This window comes from Babylonia areolata, chromosome 27 (genome assembly GCF_041734735.1).
Source record: "Babylonia areolata isolate BAREFJ2019XMU chromosome 27, ASM4173473v1, whole genome shotgun sequence".
In the NCBI taxonomy this organism is placed as follows: Eukaryota; Metazoa; Mollusca; class Gastropoda; order Neogastropoda; family Buccinidae; genus Babylonia; species Babylonia areolata.
This window is the reverse complement of record NC_134902.1, coordinates 10,930,902-10,949,243: the sequence shown is the minus strand read 5'-3', so window position 1 is coordinate 10,949,243 and position 18,342 is coordinate 10,930,902. Positions and strand designations below refer to the sequence as shown.

At 41.2% G+C, this 18,342-nt stretch overlaps 1 protein-coding gene across 2 annotated transcripts in view; it reads left to right on the top strand.

Annotated features, from left to right (window-relative positions):
- The window catches only part of LOC143301510 (uncharacterized), a 35,799-nt gene that overhangs the window by 5,868 nt on the left and 11,589 nt on the right, over nucleotides 1-18,342 (top strand). For both annotated transcript variants that reach the window (XM_076615849.1, XM_076615850.1), the window contains exons 2-8: nucleotides 1-288; nucleotides 1,736-2,000; nucleotides 3,761-3,841; nucleotides 5,829-6,024; nucleotides 15,710-15,961; nucleotides 16,680-16,819; nucleotides 17,950-18,139. The exon at nucleotides 1-288 is cut by the window's left edge and continues 1,131 nt beyond it. In XM_076615849.1, coding sequence (XP_076471964.1) covers nucleotides 1-288; nucleotides 1,736-2,000; nucleotides 3,761-3,841; nucleotides 5,829-6,024; nucleotides 15,710-15,961; nucleotides 16,680-16,819; nucleotides 17,950-18,139 — 1,412 coding nt within the window. The remainder of the gene's footprint in view (nucleotides 289-1,735; nucleotides 2,001-3,760; nucleotides 3,842-5,828; nucleotides 6,025-15,709; nucleotides 15,962-16,679; nucleotides 16,820-17,949; nucleotides 18,140-18,342) is intronic.

Here is an 18,342-nt window from a genome sequence, read left to right as displayed (position 1 = left end):
CCACCATTGTGACCACAAGCTTAGAGGGTCAGACCCCCTCCCCCTTGCCCGTGGCCAGTGTGCTGGGGGGACAGTGGACATGCACAGTGTGTGGGGAGCTGATGAAGGAGACCAAGCGGGAGCAGCACCTGACTCAGCACCTGGACACAGTGGAGGAGGAGGACTTCATCTGTGAGACATGTGGGGAACAGCTGAAGGACGAGGAAGACCTGGAGCTGCACATGGCAGTGGAGCATGACGTTGAGGAGGACGGCATTGGAGGCATGGAGGACTTTGATGAGGATGAAGGTAATGTCAAAGAAAATGCTGTGTGGACATCTCTCAGTTGTCTCATGTGAATGTATAAGAATGAGGTCATGAGCAAAGCTTCCCTTAATTTTCAAATTCCATCTTATTGTACTTGATGATGTTAAATGAAATTCATCAAAATGTGTTGATGATGTCGACAAAACTTGAAAAGTTCACCCACTCTTCCAAGTGAAAAATAGTACCTTGTATCCATGTAAGAATTGGGGAACATATACATACACACACACTGACATGCACACAATAGGAAAAAAAAAACCACTTACAGGCTGAAAACAGAAAAAGGTGAGGTGCTGCACTGCAGCAACACGCTCTTCCTGGGGAGTGCAGCCAAAATTCCACATGGAGAAATATGTTGTGAGAAAGAGTAATACAACACACACACATGTACACACACTCTCTCTCTCTTTCTCTCTCTCTTCACTCTTTGCATATGTCTGGGATAACCAGGGTGTTGAAAATATAACAGGATTTATAAACGGCTTTAAACAAAGAATTATTGACTGTAGATGGCAGGACTGGCATAACCATATTCAGAACAGTAGCAGATTTGCTGAATACAGGATGTTTAAGTTAACTCATCATGTTGAACCCTACATTGAAATTGTAATGAACAGGTATGTTAAATGTGCGTTGACAAAACTAAGATTTGGTGTCTCAGACATTGCAAATCACCACTCTAGATTTAATGACAGAAGAGTCGATAAAATGCTATGCCGGTTATGCCATGACAGTGAGGAAGATGAAATTCATTTTATGCTTGACTGTCCTGTTCTTCATGACTTGATGAAATATATTCAGCCTAAATATTTTTGTAATCTATGTCGCTTCAGATTTAATATGCTTATGTCCTCTAGAAATGAAATTGTACTAAATAATCTGGCGTTCTACATTTACAAAGCTCTTCAACGATTACGTTTGGTTGCAACTTAGACTACCGTAGACTACAAAAGAAATGCGAAAATTTCCTGAAAACAGTTATTATTATCTATAATTCTATGTTTTATCCCAGTATTTACTTGTGTGATGAAGCAGCTTATGTTTGCCCCCTTCAGTTAGTGGCCTTGGCCTAATCTGAAAAAAAAAAAAATTCACATTTCTCTCTTCACTCAGTGACAAACATTCCACATAGAAATATCAGTATACATAGTAACGTGTGCACAGACAGACTATAACATGAATTATCATGATGTGCGTACTGTCACATTCATGAATATGCAGGTGTGCTCGCTCACACACACAAACACACACATGCTGAAACAGTAACTTAAGTTGAAAAAGGATGAGTAAATTCAGTTGAAATTAAAAACAAAAAAATTGTATATTGTTTAAAACTGTGCTGCCTCTATTTCATGACTCCAAAAGAGTTAGCAAATCGACATTGCACTGACCAGATTTACTTGATTATATATTTTTTTTAACTGTTCAGATGAAAACAACCATGAAGGAAGTGAGGAGAGAATGGAAGAGAGGGCATCAGTTGTAGGCAACACTGTGCTCACCACAGCAGCAGGAAATCCTGTGTACACCTGTGAGCAGTGTGGAGAAACTTTCCCTTATGCTGCCTATCTGCGTCGCCACACCAAGGCTGTGCATGCTGATGCTGGTGCCATCTACACCTGTAACATGTGCCCCAGAAGCTTCACCTCCGAATCCGCACTGGAGATGCACAGTTGTCTGCATCAAAAACCAGGGTTAGTGTGCATGATCTTTACCATGTTGATTTAGTTTGATGTGCTGAAATTCTGTGTCAACAGACGCTTAGAAGTAGGAAGATCTGGCCAAATTTTCAGATTCTTAGCAGAACCCTCATATTTGCATGTCTGAAACTAGTGAAAGAGTGCAATAAAGTAAGAAGCCACACCAAAGTTCACAACAGTATCTCAAATAGTTTTTGAGATACTGAGTTAAATTTTCCAACATTTGCCACATGTGATTTGACTACTGAGATTGAAACTTCTGGGGGTGGTTCTTCGATATTTTTAAAAATATAACTTCAGCCAAATTCACATGACAGAATTCGGTCTATCTGAGTAAAACCTGAACTATGTTGAGCTCTGCGACAAGACCTCAATGAAGCCAGGCATTGAAACCAGTGATCTGAAAATAGATCTAGTTTCTGTTAGATCAGTGGGATGAAACTCATCAAAACATGCAGGATTCCCACTTTTCCATTAAACAGACAAAATTTGACAAAAAACAAGAACGCCAGAGAATCGACAGACAGACAGAAAATACGAAAAAAAACTTAGCCGTATGGAGAGCACAGGACAGGAGTCATAATGGCTGCCGGAAAAAGAGGGCGCTAGCCAGCAGGACAAAAGGGAGGTTACCTACTTCCGGGAGGTTATCGGCCGTAGTTTCATTTTCTCCGCATAGGCGGATAGTAGTTTGCACAGGCAGGAATGTCAGACCCCTGCCGGAGTCTGCACTAGTTGGGTCACGGTAAGTATGTTATTTAAACGTAATTTTAGATAGAAAATTTCCTTTGCAGTCCAGATGCTTCCAGGCCATTTTGTATGTCATTTTAAAGAGGAAAGAATAATGTTTTTTTAGCGGGGGATTCAATGGAAAGAAATCTTTTGTTTTCAAAGTGCAGTAGAGTCAAAACATTCGGTAAAATTCAGACCACATTTTTATTAATCGATCAAAAGGTTTCAAAATGAAAAATGGCCCTCGTAAAAGTAGACAACATGATCTTATATAATATTATATAGGTCTATTGTACCGATTGGTTGAGAGTCAAAATATCGACAACCTATTTTTGTCACCAACCCTCATTCAGACCAGAAGCAAATGATGGCAAACTTTTGCCATGCTGCTGTTTGGAGAGCAAAGGGTAAACCACTTCAGGCGTTCAGAATAAGTAATATTCCCTCACACAAAAATGAAAAAAGAAACACTCAGAGGAAAACACAAAGGTTGCTTAATTTTCTGATAGATTTTTCAACTCAATGTATGCAGTATTGTGCTTGCAAAGTGAATAGTGATAAAAATATTGTCCGTTAACCATTGTTTTATGACATTACAATGCGGCTGGACCTACATAAAATTATTAGAAGTATTCCACAGTACCAATCTACCATACAAAGGTTTTGACATACTCAAACCACACACGCACTCATATGCACACACACTCTCTCACATGCACACACACACACACACACACACACACACACACACACACACATGCACCGGCACACAAACACACACAAACACATACAGAGCTCAGTTCTTATTTGATTGCACATCTTTTATGTATGTGTGTGAGTACAGAGACTGTAGTAGAATACAGGAGAAACATAAGAGGTTTAGGTAGGATGTTTGTGTGCAGTTGATTGTGATTGTACAAACTTACATTATTTGTGACTTTGTACGAAAAGAGAATGGGAGGAAAGGAATATGATATATCACAACATGCTGTATTGGTGATACCAATGATGTTATGTTGCAGCATCAGCTTCAAGTGTATTCGCTGCTCACAGTCCTTTTCCTCAGCCTCCCTTCTCAGCACCCATGCTCAGTCGTGTCTCAGGTGGGAGCAATTTTCCCTTTACACAGGGAACGTTTAGTGAAAGCTTCAGCAAATAATTATGATAGACCTGTCAACTGGAGTGTGGAATGATTGTGCTGAAGAGATTTGAACCACAGAGATGGAATCGTTTTGTTTCCTGGATTGCTTCATTGTCCACAGGCACTGATGCATGCACTGCAGGTCTTGAACACTTTTCCATTGGGCAGAATCCTGGGGTCCCTATTATTTAACCAGCCACTTTCTTTCATGCAATGTATTGATGATTGTTATGTCTGTTCCTTTGACCTAGTTTCTGTTGCATCTACCAGATTTCTTGTCTGCTTCTCTGTTCAGCAGACTGACTTCTGCAAGACATGTTTGGCAAGTTTACCACATACCTGTTTACGGCTAATATACAGTATGATTTTTGCTAATATCTACACAGTTTTGACTTGAATATGCCAGTATGCTATAATAGATTTCAATACAACTGGGGGGGTGGGGGGGGGAATCAACCTTTTTTTATTAACCATTGTGCAAGAATGTCCTGGTTCCACAACCACCATGTAAAGAAAAGACAGTGTGTGGACCTTTAGCCCTACACATTGAGCACAGCATTCTCCACATCTGTGATGTTGGAACCCCACAAAGTCTGTTTAACGTTGCTGTTGGTTGTGAGTTGACAGGTTCCCTTGACGAAAGTGAAAAGTTCAGAGCCAGTGTCTTCCTGTCAGTGTTAAGTATCGCCAATGAGGCCTGCCTGTACTCAGTCCAAGAGGGCATCATACATTGAATGGCTGTGCGCAACTTCCAATCCCCCACCTGCACCAGTCTCTATCTTTCTCTTAGAACTTAATAGAGGAGCTGTCAAAATCACTGCTGTGATATCACCCTTCCCTCCCCCCTTCTCTTGTGGCATTGACCATGTTTTCTTTCTCTTTCTCTCTCTCTCTCTGTCTCTGTCTCTGCCTCACTCTGTCTTGTCTTAGTTTGAAGGTCCTATGTGTTAATTATGAAAGGACATTTGACTGAGGAAAGAAACAGTCATGCATCTTTGACAAAGAACCTAGATCCATTCAGTAGAACAGTGACTCGGATCACCACAAACATGACTATCACAGTCACCCCGCCCCTTTATTCCCCATCCCCTCACACCCTCTAATTCATTCTCTCTATTACTCCACACAACACCTCCCATATGTCATGCTTGCTCCTCTCTTTTCCCATCCTTTTACATAGACTGAATGGGACTGGCAGAAAGGATGGAAGTAATAGGATGGGTTTGGGGGGCTCAAAGTCCACTGCTAATGAAGAGTCAGACACATCAAAGTGCAGTGTTAAAAGCTCCGTTTCCATGCACCAGTGATGCAACAGCTGTTAAGTGTTTACACCACCTTCCTTCTCTAGAACGAAGTTCGAACCTTGTTTTCTCAGTTTGTCACATTCTATCACCCCTAACCGCTTTCTTACACTAACAGTAACACGTGCACAATGTAAATGCCTACACACACACACACACACACACACACACACAGTTTACCAACGCAAATGGTATAGAAACATGATTGAGCTGGCCCCATGTCAACTAGGCTGAACTGAATGTAATACTACCAATAATTATCATGTGAAATCTACAATATGATAATACAGGTGTGTAATGAATAATGATAATTAATAAATTATCATATGAAATCTGCAATGAATATGATAATGAAGTGAATACTTCAAAACTATTGAATTGCAGTTTCAGACACGTTTGCTTGGCACAGCTTTTTTAAGGAAGAGAACACCGTTCTTTGACCAGAATACACCAAACACAGATGCAGGGTAAACAGGTCTATATCCAACACATTTACTCCAAACTTAAAAGGGTTCAAACCAATGCAGTCAAACTGACCTTTAATTCATCCAGATCTACATCACCTATCTCCTGAATTGTTTGACTGGCTTTTAAGTCTCGGAAGCAGTTACACAATATATTAATTGTTTTAGTTTGACTTTTGTGCAGAGTGGCAATTCACACAGCCAGTATTGATCCTAAGAGGGGCCGCGGACGAGGGCGAGGTCAGAGCCGAAGCCGAACCAATGAACATGCTTGTTCTGTGTGCAACAAATCATTCACATCAGAGGTGTACTTGAAGGCTCATCAGCTGTCACACGAGGCTGGAGTGGAGGCTGGAAATAGCATACAGAGGAAGCGTGGGGTAAGGACACAGCATACGACTGTTTGTTCTTATTATAAGGCTGGAAATAGCTTTGTTGCTGAGGAATCATAGGGTAATGACATTGCTGAGAGCATCAGTTCTGACTTGTCTCTTTCAGACACAGTATATTATCTGAGGGGATGAATTCTATCCTCCAGCTAACTAGTGCCCTTGTTATGGCTGATACCAAGCCTAAGCCAAAAATAGCACCAACTCCAGTGTGTCCAGATAGGAAATAAAAGCAGCAAATGAAAGTGAACATTGTGACAGGCACTGGAATGTAATACACTGAGAACAAGAAGACAGAAGCACCAAATCAGGATGCTTACATTAGTGACATTGAACATAAAGTGAGGTGTGTTATTTCATCAGTTAGGTGTTGAGATGGTTGAGCTCAGTTCAGTAGCCATTTATTGTATTGATGGAGTCTCCCGTCGGACTGACAGATGAGTAGGCAGGCATGCTTATCTGTCGGTGTGTGTCCTCATATGGGATAAGAGGCCAATTCTGGATGCGCAGCACTTCCCACAAGTGTTGCAAGGGAAAACATCTGGAAGTTGAGCCCTGCTTCCTTCTCTCACGCTTCTCCTTAATGGCCAGTGTTTTCTTGTTTTCAGTCTTTATGCCACTAGAGCACAGCATCCTCCAGCGAGAGCGGTCAAGGGCATCAGTTTCCCAGGAAGTGATGTCTATGTCACAGGCTTTGAGGTTTGTCTTCAAGGTGTCCTTGAAGCGCTTGCAGGGTCTTCCAAGTTCACGGTGGCCTTCCTTCAGCCGGCCATACAAAAGCATCTTCGGGATCCTGCTGTCTGTCATGCGGACAACATGTCCTGTCCAGCGTAGCTGGCACTGGATCAGCAGGGTTTCGATGCTGGGCAGGCTGCTCCTCTCTAGGACCTGGAGGTTGGAGACCCTGTCTTGCCACTTTATGCCAAGGATCTTTCATAGGCATCTCTGGTGAAACTGCTCAAGTTGTTGAATGTGACGGCGATACGTCGTCCATGTTTCATGTACAACTAGGTGGTCAGCACAACAGCTCTGTAGGTTTTGATTTTGGTGCTGAGCCTGATGCCTTTGTTGTTCCACAGCCTGTTGTTGAGTCTGTCAAAGGCGGAGCTGGCCTTGGCAATGCGCAGCGTCACTTCTGCATCAAGGGCTCCGTTGCTGCATAGGGTGCTGCCCAGGTAGCAAAACTTGTCGACTGACTTGATCTCTGTGTCATCGATCTTCATTGCAGGTGGGGGAGAGGCACTGGCATTCTGTGAGCTAGCTGGTTGGTACATGGACTCGGTCTTGCTGAGGCTGATGGTGAGTCCAAAACAGCTGCAGGAGGATGAGAACCTGTCCATAATGGACTGCATGTCCTCATGGGTGTGTGCAGCAAGCGCGCAGTCATCAGTGAAGAGGAACTCTCTCAACAGTGCCTCAAACACCCTGGACCTGGCATGGAGTCGCCGCAAGTTGAAAAGTTTGCCATCTGTGCGAAACTGAATGTAGATGCCTCGGTCACAGTCTTGGGAGGCGTCAATCAGCATGGCAGAGAAGAGAATGGAGAACAGTGTGGGTGCTAGGATGCAGCCCTGCTTCACTCCATTTACCACAGGGAACGGATCCGACATGTCAGTATTTTCCTGTACTGTCACCTGTATGCCATCATGGAATGACGCAATCAGCTGGATTAGGCTCTCTGGGCAGCCGAACTTCAGGAGGATCTTCCACAGACCACGGCGGTTCACCGTATCGAAGGCCTTAGTCAGGTCTGCAAAGACCATTTGGAGCTCCTTGTTCCGCTCACGGCACTTCTCTTGCATCTGGCATACCGCAAACACCATGTCACATGTTCCCCTGCCTGAGCGGAAGCCACACTGTGCTTCAGGGATGACTGTGTTGGAGACATGGTCAGCCAGTCTGTTCAGTATGATACGGGCAAAGATCTTGATGGCGATGCAGAGGAGAGAGATTCCACGGTGGTTATCGCAGGATGTTTTGTCTCCCTTTTGTTTGTAAATGTGGACAATTGAAGCATCCTTGAAATCCTGGGGGACCTTCCCTCTCTCCCAGACAGACTGGAACAGGGCGGTCAGCTTGTCTGTCAGCACCTCACCTCCATACTTGTAGATGTCAGCCTGGATTCCATCCGCTCCTTGTGCTTTTCCTGACGTTGTCAGCTTCAGGGCTGGAGCGCGTTGGGTTACGCTGCTGGTCAGGCATCTGCTTGGCAGATGTGGTGTAGTGTGTATGGATTTGACTGAATGCAGTGACGCCTCCTTGAGATACTGATACAAAATATGGGTGAAATACTAGCTGAATATATGAATGATAATCTAGTAGTTCTTGGTGATTTCAACTGTGTACTCAGTAATGAGCTAGATATAATATCTGGTCTCCCTCATGACAAATCTGAAATTATTTCTTTAAGACATTTTCTGACAACAACAGTCCTTACTGACGCATGGAGAGCTTACCACCCCACTGACACGGACTTCACGTGGCACAGGCATAATCCGTTCATTGCACGGCGTTTGGATTACTGTTTTGTTTCTGACAACGTGTTGCCCTCCTTTGTTTCTTGTGAACACATTACTGTCCCAAATTCTGATCATAAAGCTGTCGTTCTAGAAATTAGTGAGGGAAACTTTGTTCGTGGTCCAGGGTACTGGAAATTCAACAATAGTTTTCTTAAAAATGAAATATTTGTTACAAAAATGAATGCTTTGTTAGATTCTGTTAGTTTAGAACATAGTGATCAAAGCAGCGTAGTTAAATGGGAGCTGTGCAAAGTTGAAGTGAGAAATCTCTGCATCGAGTTCGGAAAAACATGGGCTTGCGAAAATCGAAACAAATCACTGGACTTACAGAATCGACTAAAAGAAATGGAAAAAAGATTGATAATCAGTCATCAAAATGAAGATCTTCAGACTGATTATTTGAAAATGAAACACGATTTAGATTTAATGTACACGAATGAAGCTAAAGGAGCACAGGTAAGGGCTAGAGTTAAATGGATTGAAGAAGGTGAAAAAAACACAAAATATTTCACAAATCTTGAAAAAGCTAGAAGTAAAAATAAAATTATTACCAGTTTGCGCAATGAGGCGGGTGAAATTATTACAGATCAAAAGAAAATCTTACAAGAACAGCTGTCCTTCTACAAAACCTTATACAACCAAACAACAACGGAAAGAAATATACAGGAAGCCATCAATAATTTCATTGAAAACGAACATTTTACAAAGTTAAATGAAGACGAAGCGAAGGATTAATAACTTATGAAGAAACCACAACTGCACTCAGAAAACTAAAAAATGGATCAGCTCCAGGGAGTGACGGTCTGATGACAGAGTTTTTAAAATTCTTTTGGGGAAAAATAGGCAGATTACTAACCGATTCTTTCAATGAGTCATTCAGAATAGGAGAACTGTCATTCACACAAAGACAGGGTATCATATCATTATTACATAAAAGTAAAGATTTAGATAGGGAGAACTTGAGTAATTGGAGACCTATAACTTTAACTAATTCAGATTATAAACTTCTAGCCAAGGTTCTAGCAGAAAGGTTGGGTAGTGTAGTAAATAACTTAGTCAGCAAAGATCAGGTGGGATATATCAAAGGCAGGAACATAGCTACAATCATAAGATGTATTGATGATGTTATTAATTATCTTAATAAAACTGGTAAAGCAGGGTATTTGTTAGCATTAGATTATACAAAGGCATTCGATTCTATATCTAAAGCATACATGTTACAAGCTTTTAAAGTATTCGGATTCGGATCTGACTTTCAAAAATGGGTATCTGTACTCTCCAATAATTCGCAAAGTTCCATAAACCATGGCGGCTGGCTATCTGAACCCTTCGATGTCAACTGTGGAATCAGACAAGGATGTCCATTGCCCCTTGCTTTCATTCTTGCAGTGGAAATTCTAGCAGTCAAGATAAGGAATAGTACAATAACGGGTATCAAAACTCCAACTATGGGCAATAATCAAGATATATATTTAAAGATTAAACAATTGGCAGATGATACAACTTTATTTTTGAAAAATAGACAGGACATGGTTACTTCCATAGAAATACTTAAGTCATTTGAGAAATTTTCTGGGCTGAAATTAAATTCACACAAAACGAAAGCAATGAAGATGGGCAGACAAATCACTGAACAGAATCTCCCATTTGTATTGGTTGACAAAATAAAAATTTTGGGCATATACTTCCAGAAAGACAAAATGGCAAAACACATTGAAGAAAACTAGAGATAGGATAAATAATATACAAAAATTAATAGTACAGTGGAGCAAAAGAGACCTATCCATACACGGAAAAATTCTTGTAATAAAAACCTTCTTGTTAAGTCAACTTACATATGTTATGCAATCCATTGACATCCCAGAAAAAGCTTTGAAACAGATCAACACCATATTCTACAAATTTATTTGGCAGAGAAAACATAGCAACCGTACAGCTTCTGAGAAAGTGAAAAGAAAAACAATGGAAAGTGATTATAATGAAGGAGGGTTAAATATGGTAAATATGTTAGAAATTCAAAGATGCATGCATTTACAATGGGCTGGAAGATTTTATCATGCACGGGAAGAAAACTGGAGTATAATACCCAGATGGCATCTAAACAAAATACAAAATCATCGTAAAATATTTATGGTAAACTGTAGAGCAAAGCAAATAAAATTTCAAGAAATAGAGAACGATTTTTGGTCGGATGTAATTACAACATATTTGAACAGTAAAGATATAGTAACAAGAGAAGAAGTGAACATCCATAATTTTCACAATCAGATGTTGTTTCACAATAATAATATACATTATAAAGGTAATGTGCTATGTTTTCAAAACTGGATAGACAATGGAATAGAACACGTAAAAGACATAATACATAAACCAGAAAAAAGACTTCTAGATTTAAATCAGGTTGCTTTTTCACTGAACCAGGCTAAAGGAATCACAATATTCGAATATAATGCTCTGTACAACGCAATTCCATTACAGTGGAAGACCTGGATACAAAACAATGGATTACCAATGGAATCTACTGAAACTTTTATTTGTGATGCAAATGCATTCAATGCAAAACTAAAAGAAATAAAGAAATATCTTAAAAGTAGAAGTAAAAGTACAACTACAGACCTACATGTTTGTGTATTTTGGAAGAGGAAATTTGACTTTTCTTTCAATCATAATACATGGATTTCACCTAGGAAAGCAACAAAAGAAGTAAGCTTACATGAATTGCAGTGGAAATAAGTCATAATATATACCCAACAAACATTATTCTAAAAAAATGGAAGTAGTAGACTCAGAAAATTGTTACTACTGTCCTGGTAAAATTGATTTTATTGAACATTTTTTATATGAGTGCTCATCTGTGAAATTACTTTGGAAAAACATTGAAAATTTGATACTTAGAAATACTGGTAAGTGTATGAAATTACATCCCACAGACGTTTTATTTGGAATTCAGGATGACAGATATAGCAAACATGATCTTATAAAAATAAATCATATTATTTTGATAGGTAAAATGTGTATCAGTATTGCTAAAAAAACCCAAAAAGACTGTCTATATTACAACTGATCTTTGAACAGCAATTCAGTATTAGACATCGATATATTATATAATACCTTATGAATCTTAAAGAAAAGGGGAAAACAAATCTATTTTAAGTGGGGGAAAAAACGACACAGTTATGGAATGCAGGGTATTGCTTTTGATTATTGTCACGTTTTTTTTTGGTTTTTTGTTGTTGTTTTTGTGTGTGTGTGTGTGTGTGTGATTGATTGCTTAGGTTCACTGTATCCTTTTTGTTGCTGTTATTTTGTTCCTTTTTTTAAAATATTTATTTATAAATAAAACGGTGGTCGACCCAAGAAAGTCCAGGTAAAAAAAAAAATTAAAAAAGAAAAAAAGATACTGATAGTGTGGGAGGGCTGCAATTACCTTGTCAGATACGGACGAGTCCCTGTTGAGGAGGGTGTTGAAGTGCTCTGCCCAGCGGGCAAGGATGTCTTTCTTGTCTGTCAGGAGGGTGGTCTGGTCCGATCCTCGGACAGGGGTTGATCCTGTGACTCTCAGCCCATACACAGCTCAGAGACCATCATGGAAGGTCTTCTTGTCGTGAGCATCAGCAGCGGACTGTAGCTCTTTGGACTTTCTCTCCCACCGGGTGTTCTTCATCTCACACAGCCTCTTCTGTACGAGTTGCTTGGTTTGCAAGAACTGGTTCTCCTTCCTCTGGCAGTCTTTATCGGAAATGTGATCCTGATGCGGTATATGCAGTGTGTTCAGGAGCTCAGAGATTCCAGAGTCATTCTCATCAAACCAGTCTCTGTGGCTCCTCTGTACAAAGCCGAGTGTGTCAGCTGCTGTTGTGTACACAGCATCTCTAAAGGTGCTCCATATCTCATCTACATCAATCGATGCAGGAATTTCTTGGAGAGCTGCTTGGATTTGCTGCTGCAGCATGTCCTTGGTGATAGGGAGGCGGTGGATGTTCAGCTTCCTAGGGGGTTTCTGCCTGGCTGGTTGGAGCTTGCGTGCAAGTCTGATGTTCATCTTGCTGTGTACCAGGCGATGGTCCGACCAACAGACTGCTCCTCTCATGCAGCGTGTAATGGAAACATCATCTCTGTCCCTCTGCCAGACAATCACATAGTCCAGCATGTGCCATTCCTTAGAGTGGGGGTGCATCCATGTGTTCTTGTACTTGTCCGCTTGTTGGAAGAGGGTGTTAGTGATGGTCAGTCTATGCTGCGTGCAGAGCGAGAGCAAAAGCAGTCCGTTGGAGTTGCACTTGCCAGTGCTGTGCTGTCCTAGGACTTTTGGCCACGAGGAGAAGTCCATGCCGATGCGGGCATTGAAATTCCCAAGGATGATCAGCCTGTCCTTTCTGTCTACCGCTGAAATGGTGCGGCTGAGCTCCTCGTAGAAAGCTTCTTTGATGCCATCAGGGTTGGTCATCGTCGGGGCATAGCAGCTGATGACTGTGGAGAAGCAGTCCTCTGCCCACGTGGAAGGCTGTCAAGCTGTCGTGCAAGTTTGGTTCGAATGGCAAAGCCCACGCCTGAGGTTCTTGGGGTGACATCTGGCTGCTTCCCAGTAAAAGGTGTAGCCCCCTCCAACTTCCTCCAGCTGGGTTTCACCGGCAGACCTGGTTTTGCTCAGGGCTGCTATGTCCACCTGGTAGCGATCAAGCATTCTAGCAATGAGCGCTGTTCGCCTTTCTGGTCTGTCGTCTCTGTCCCAAAGGGTGCGAACATTCCAGGCACCCAGAGTCAGGGCATGACTCCTGTTTCTTTTCTTCTGTTGTTTTCAACTGCTAGTGTTGGATGTCCAAGTAGGTGCGGCTTCCTACTATGTACTAGACGAAGCAGGCTTTGTTTAGGGATCCTTTTATCTCCCCTTCTTCATGTGGGGAGAGCAGTGCTGTCCTAAAAAGGGCTGCTCTGACTGTGGGAGGATATGGGTGCCGCATCTGCCCCAGTCTACGGCAGACGACCATCACCTCACAGCCACCTGCGTGCAGAGTCGTGACTAGGAACTGCCAGCAGCATCCTCTGCCTGTCCCCATTACCACTTCTCCATCACCACAGGGCTTGGGAAAGCTGGGTGTTGAAGGGCTAGCTTGTTGTTCCAACTTTAGCCTAGTTGCCTGACCAGCACAGGTGACATTTTTTTTTAGTGAGGAGGAATTGTGCAGTCCCTTCCTCACTCTCTCGCCTGCCGACGCTCACAGTCCCACAGGTGCAGATACTGCCACGTGTAGGACAGCCTCAGCAGGTGCAGGTTTTTTCTTCGGAGCTCCGTCTCCTAGGAGGACTTCCAGCCAAGGATAAGAGCTCCCCCTGCCCTTTGGTCATCCTCTTCCACCTTCACAGCCGTTGGGAAAGGTTTCCTCCTCCACCTGGTCCGTTGTTGGGATACTTCACGTGCAGCAGGTAGTACTGGGTTACATGGTACCAGTAGCAAGGGCTATGCCCCTGACCTGACCCCTTTTTTTATTATGTTAACTATGATGTATTGACATTACCTCTTTGCAGCATGATACAAGATGCAAAATTGTGCCATTAGTTTTAACTCTTTCACCGTCAAGTTTCTTGATGTAAAGCGCTTCCCAGCACCTAATATTTTGTATAATTATGTATGTATGTATGCTATCTCTCACAGGCTTTGCTTCATGTCAAACAACACATTTGATTGGCCAGAAACTGGCTGCAGCTGTCAAGTTTTGTTATACTATGAACAAGAGGCAAAGGCTTCATAACTCACTTGTGCTTCACACTTTATCCAGTAAAGGAATCATGAGGAGAAAAAAAGAAATATTAAAAATCTGTTAAAAAGTTTTCTATATTAGATATGGGGGGGAAAATGTATGTATATATATATGTATGTATGTATGTATGTATATATATCTATGTATAAGATACACTTGGGAGAAAAAAAGGGGGGGGGGGGCAGGCAAGTGGGATCGAACCCGTACATGTTCACTAAGCAGACTAATCCCCACTGCTGCACGCATCTGATGTCATTCTACTGAATTTAATACTTAAGGCAATGTTGATGTTTTCTTCTTTGTGCGATAAATAAATGTAATTGTACTGGATGTAACACCACCCATTGAATCATGTTTTTGCGTGTTTTATTATATCTAGATTATTCTTTTATTCTGCTGGTAAAGGAGACGTTGCCATTGCTTCACAGCACATCGCAACACATGGTAGATCTCTAGATCTGCACAAACCAGTCAACAACAGGCTGCCAAAGAAACGATTGCTTCAATTTTCCTTTTATGTTCTGCTTCCTTTTTCGTTCATTCCAGTTTTATTCAGTGTCCACTTAAGGATACTGATATGCAGTAAACATGTCGATGGTGTAGTTAGTTTCACTGTATGTGTTCTGTCCAGAATTTGTATTTCTTTCCTTTTAATTGTGAACAAGAAAAATGAGGCCATGTCTTCTCACCAAACACAACATAGCCTACCTTCCAGCAAGTCAGTGGGAAGCGATTTTAGAATTTTCGGACTTCAGAATGCACCTTAACGAAATAAAACTGTTAATGATACAGAAATACTGCTTAATACGGGAGACTTACAACTTATCATTAGTATGACTGTGAAGATTTTTGTTCATACTATGTTTAAGCCAAAGTTAGTATTGGCAGGCAAAGTTTTTCCAGAAAAAATGGCAATGTTAAAAGTTTACCACAGACATACACACACAGTATTGGCAGACAAAGTTTTTCCAGAAAAAATGGCAATGTTAAAAGACAACCGAACACTGGGTTAAAACATAGACTCACTTTGTTTACACAAGTGAGTAAAAAAATTGTCTTGTTAACGTGACCCCTCTCATGTCGACAACAGTTGCCTATGGTGGTGCACTGTCTGGTCAACTAAAGTCATCCATGGCGGTGAAAGAGTTAAACACACACAGAATTATAGCCCAACAATTTCATTTGCATCATGACAGGTTTGACATCACTGAGTTCAAACAATCCTAAACCATACAGTGGATATGACACCACACCACACAATATGTTTCAGATGTGTAAACTTTCGACTGTGAAGCCTCTAATGTATCAGTCTCAAGGCTTGTACATGTATTATTTCTGAACAGCAGTGGCATTACTTGTTGATATGAATTGTTATTTGAAGTCTTTGATATTCCCCAGCTGCAGTGCCTGTACTGTTCGGAGAAGTTCCACCACCTGGGCCCTCTGAAGGAACACATGCTGGCACAACACCCAAAGGCCTTCCCTTTCAAGTGCTCCATCTGCCATCGGGGATTTTCCCGGGACAGCTCTCGCATCGCTCACCAGCACACTCACCAGACACAGAAGCTTCATTTCTGCTCCGAGTGTGGAGAGGGCTTTACCTTGCAGACCTACCTCAACAGACACATGAAGTATCGACACTTGAAGCCAGTGAGTGCAGGGAAGGCAATAAGTGTGCCTTTCAAAGAACTTACTGGTGATGGGCAATAATTGTGCTTTTTAAAGAACTTACTGGTGATGGGTTCTTCTAATAAATTTGCTTGGCAACACAATTGAAAGAAAGCATTCAGAGCTCATAAGAGATCAAGTACTGTAAAAGTAACCATTATTATTTGTTTTATTCCTTCATTGATCCATTCATTGGGAAACAGCATCCCATGGTCCACATGCAGAAAAGACCACTAGTGTTTCAAGTCTTGTGTACAGCTGTCACAGTAAGAAATACAGTGTCAGGCTGTAGACCCATTGTGTCAAAGAAAATTCCACACTCAGTTACTATCATCAATATTAAATATCACTACCACTATCACTGCTGCTTCTATAGTACTATCAAAACTATTGCAACTAGTACATGGTGTTCAATATGTAAACTTGTTTCTTCATATATGTTATAAAATTAGCATTTGATAATTGGATTATGTCTTACAATAGGTACATCATGCTTTTTCAGGTGAAAGATGTCATGCACATCTTGTGAAGGCAGGCAGTACAGACCAAAAAATACATACTTTGTCATAGGGGCAGATGATAGGATTAAAAACGTGTTTGTGTGAGTGTGTGTGTGCGCAAGCAAAGTTTTCAAAAATACATATTTTGTCTCACACACACAAATGATATGATTTTTAAAAGAGTGTGTGTGTTTTCCCAGGTGAAGTTTCCCTGCTCAATGTGCCAGAAGGACTTTGTGAGGCAAGCAGATCTCATCAAACACATGAGGGTTCACACTGGGGAGAAGCCATACATCTGTGAACAATGTGGTCATGGATTTAGTCAGCAGTCCAACTATAGGTACTGTTTTAAGTGTTTGTGGGATCAACGTTGTATGTGTGTCTGCATGTGTGTATGTGCGTGCAAAATTTCGCCAAGTGGTGCTTTTATGTGTTTGTGAGCTGGACATAACATTTGTATGTCATTGTATGCGTGTGTGGTAGAGCCTTGGTAAGTACATTTGTTGGTTGACTGTTGAGCGATATTTTTGTGAGACTGCAAATTGTTGCATGTGCAATGTGTATCAGTGTGTATGTGTGCATTTGCATACATGTATGGGTGTGTGCAGGTTTGCTGAGCATGGCCTGTTTTTGTTCTTGTTTTATTTCAATCAGTTGCCTTCTTCATATAACCCATCCCATTATATTTTAATGTGCATATATACTTATTTGTTTGTTTTGTTTATTTTATTTCATTGTCAATGTTTTATACAAACCTAGCATAGGCTCTGGAGGCCTGACCAGATTTTTGTGTTTATTTGAAGATCATGTGCTCCTTTTTAAACTTTCCCCCCCTTTATTATTTCTCTTCACTGCAGATGTGGTGCCGAGTATATGGACTGAAGGAGAAAATGAATCTTTAATTGAGACAGTGCAGCAATAGCTTTAGTGCAGTCCAACTATAGATCAAATGTTTTAACTGAGTGCAATATTAACTATAGTGCAGTCCAAATACAGGTACTGTTTTAACTGAGGTAGTGTAGTGGTACTACTTTAACTGAGACAGTGCAGCAATGGCTTTAGTGCAGTCCAACTATAGATCAAATGTTTTAACTGAGTGCAATATTAACTATAGTGCAGTCCAAATACAGGTACTGTTTTAACTGAGGTAGTGTAGTGGTACTATTTTAACTGAAACAGTGCAACAATGACTTTAGTACAGTCTAACTATAGGTACTGATTTAACTAAAATAGTGCTGAATCTGTTATCTACATAAATTTTCCTAATGTTTGTGTATGTTTTCTTTGCTTGTTAATTTGAATTTCATTACTAGATTTGTATACATATATGTAGTGTGGTGTTTGTTTCTGTGCACCTTTATCACTTTAGCTTTTTTTTCTTATTCAAGTGTAACTGTAAGTGTAAAAACAACACCCAACACTTGTGGCTTCAGTGGCAACAGTTGTGACATTCACGTATGGCATCGACAGGTACCACATGATGCGTCATCGCGGTGAGAAGCCCCATGTGTGTCCTATGTGCAACAAAGGGTTCCGCGTGCCCTCTCACCTGAAGATGCACATGCAGCAACACCTGAACGAGCGCTTCACTTGTCAGTACTGCCGCAAGGTCTTCTCCCAGAGCCGCTACCTCAACAGACATTTGAGGACACACGCCAAGGTAAGCTCATTTTACCTGTTACTGTCTTGTCTGTACTGAGTTCAAGGTCTGCTTTGTGTCTACTGCTGTCTTGTCAGTACTGAGGGCTGCTGTAGTTGTACTTTTTGTTTCTAAACTCTATGGTCAGTACTGAGGCCTGACATAGTTGTACTTTTGTTTCTAAACTCTCTGGTCAGTACTGAGGGCTGCTGTAGTTGTACTTT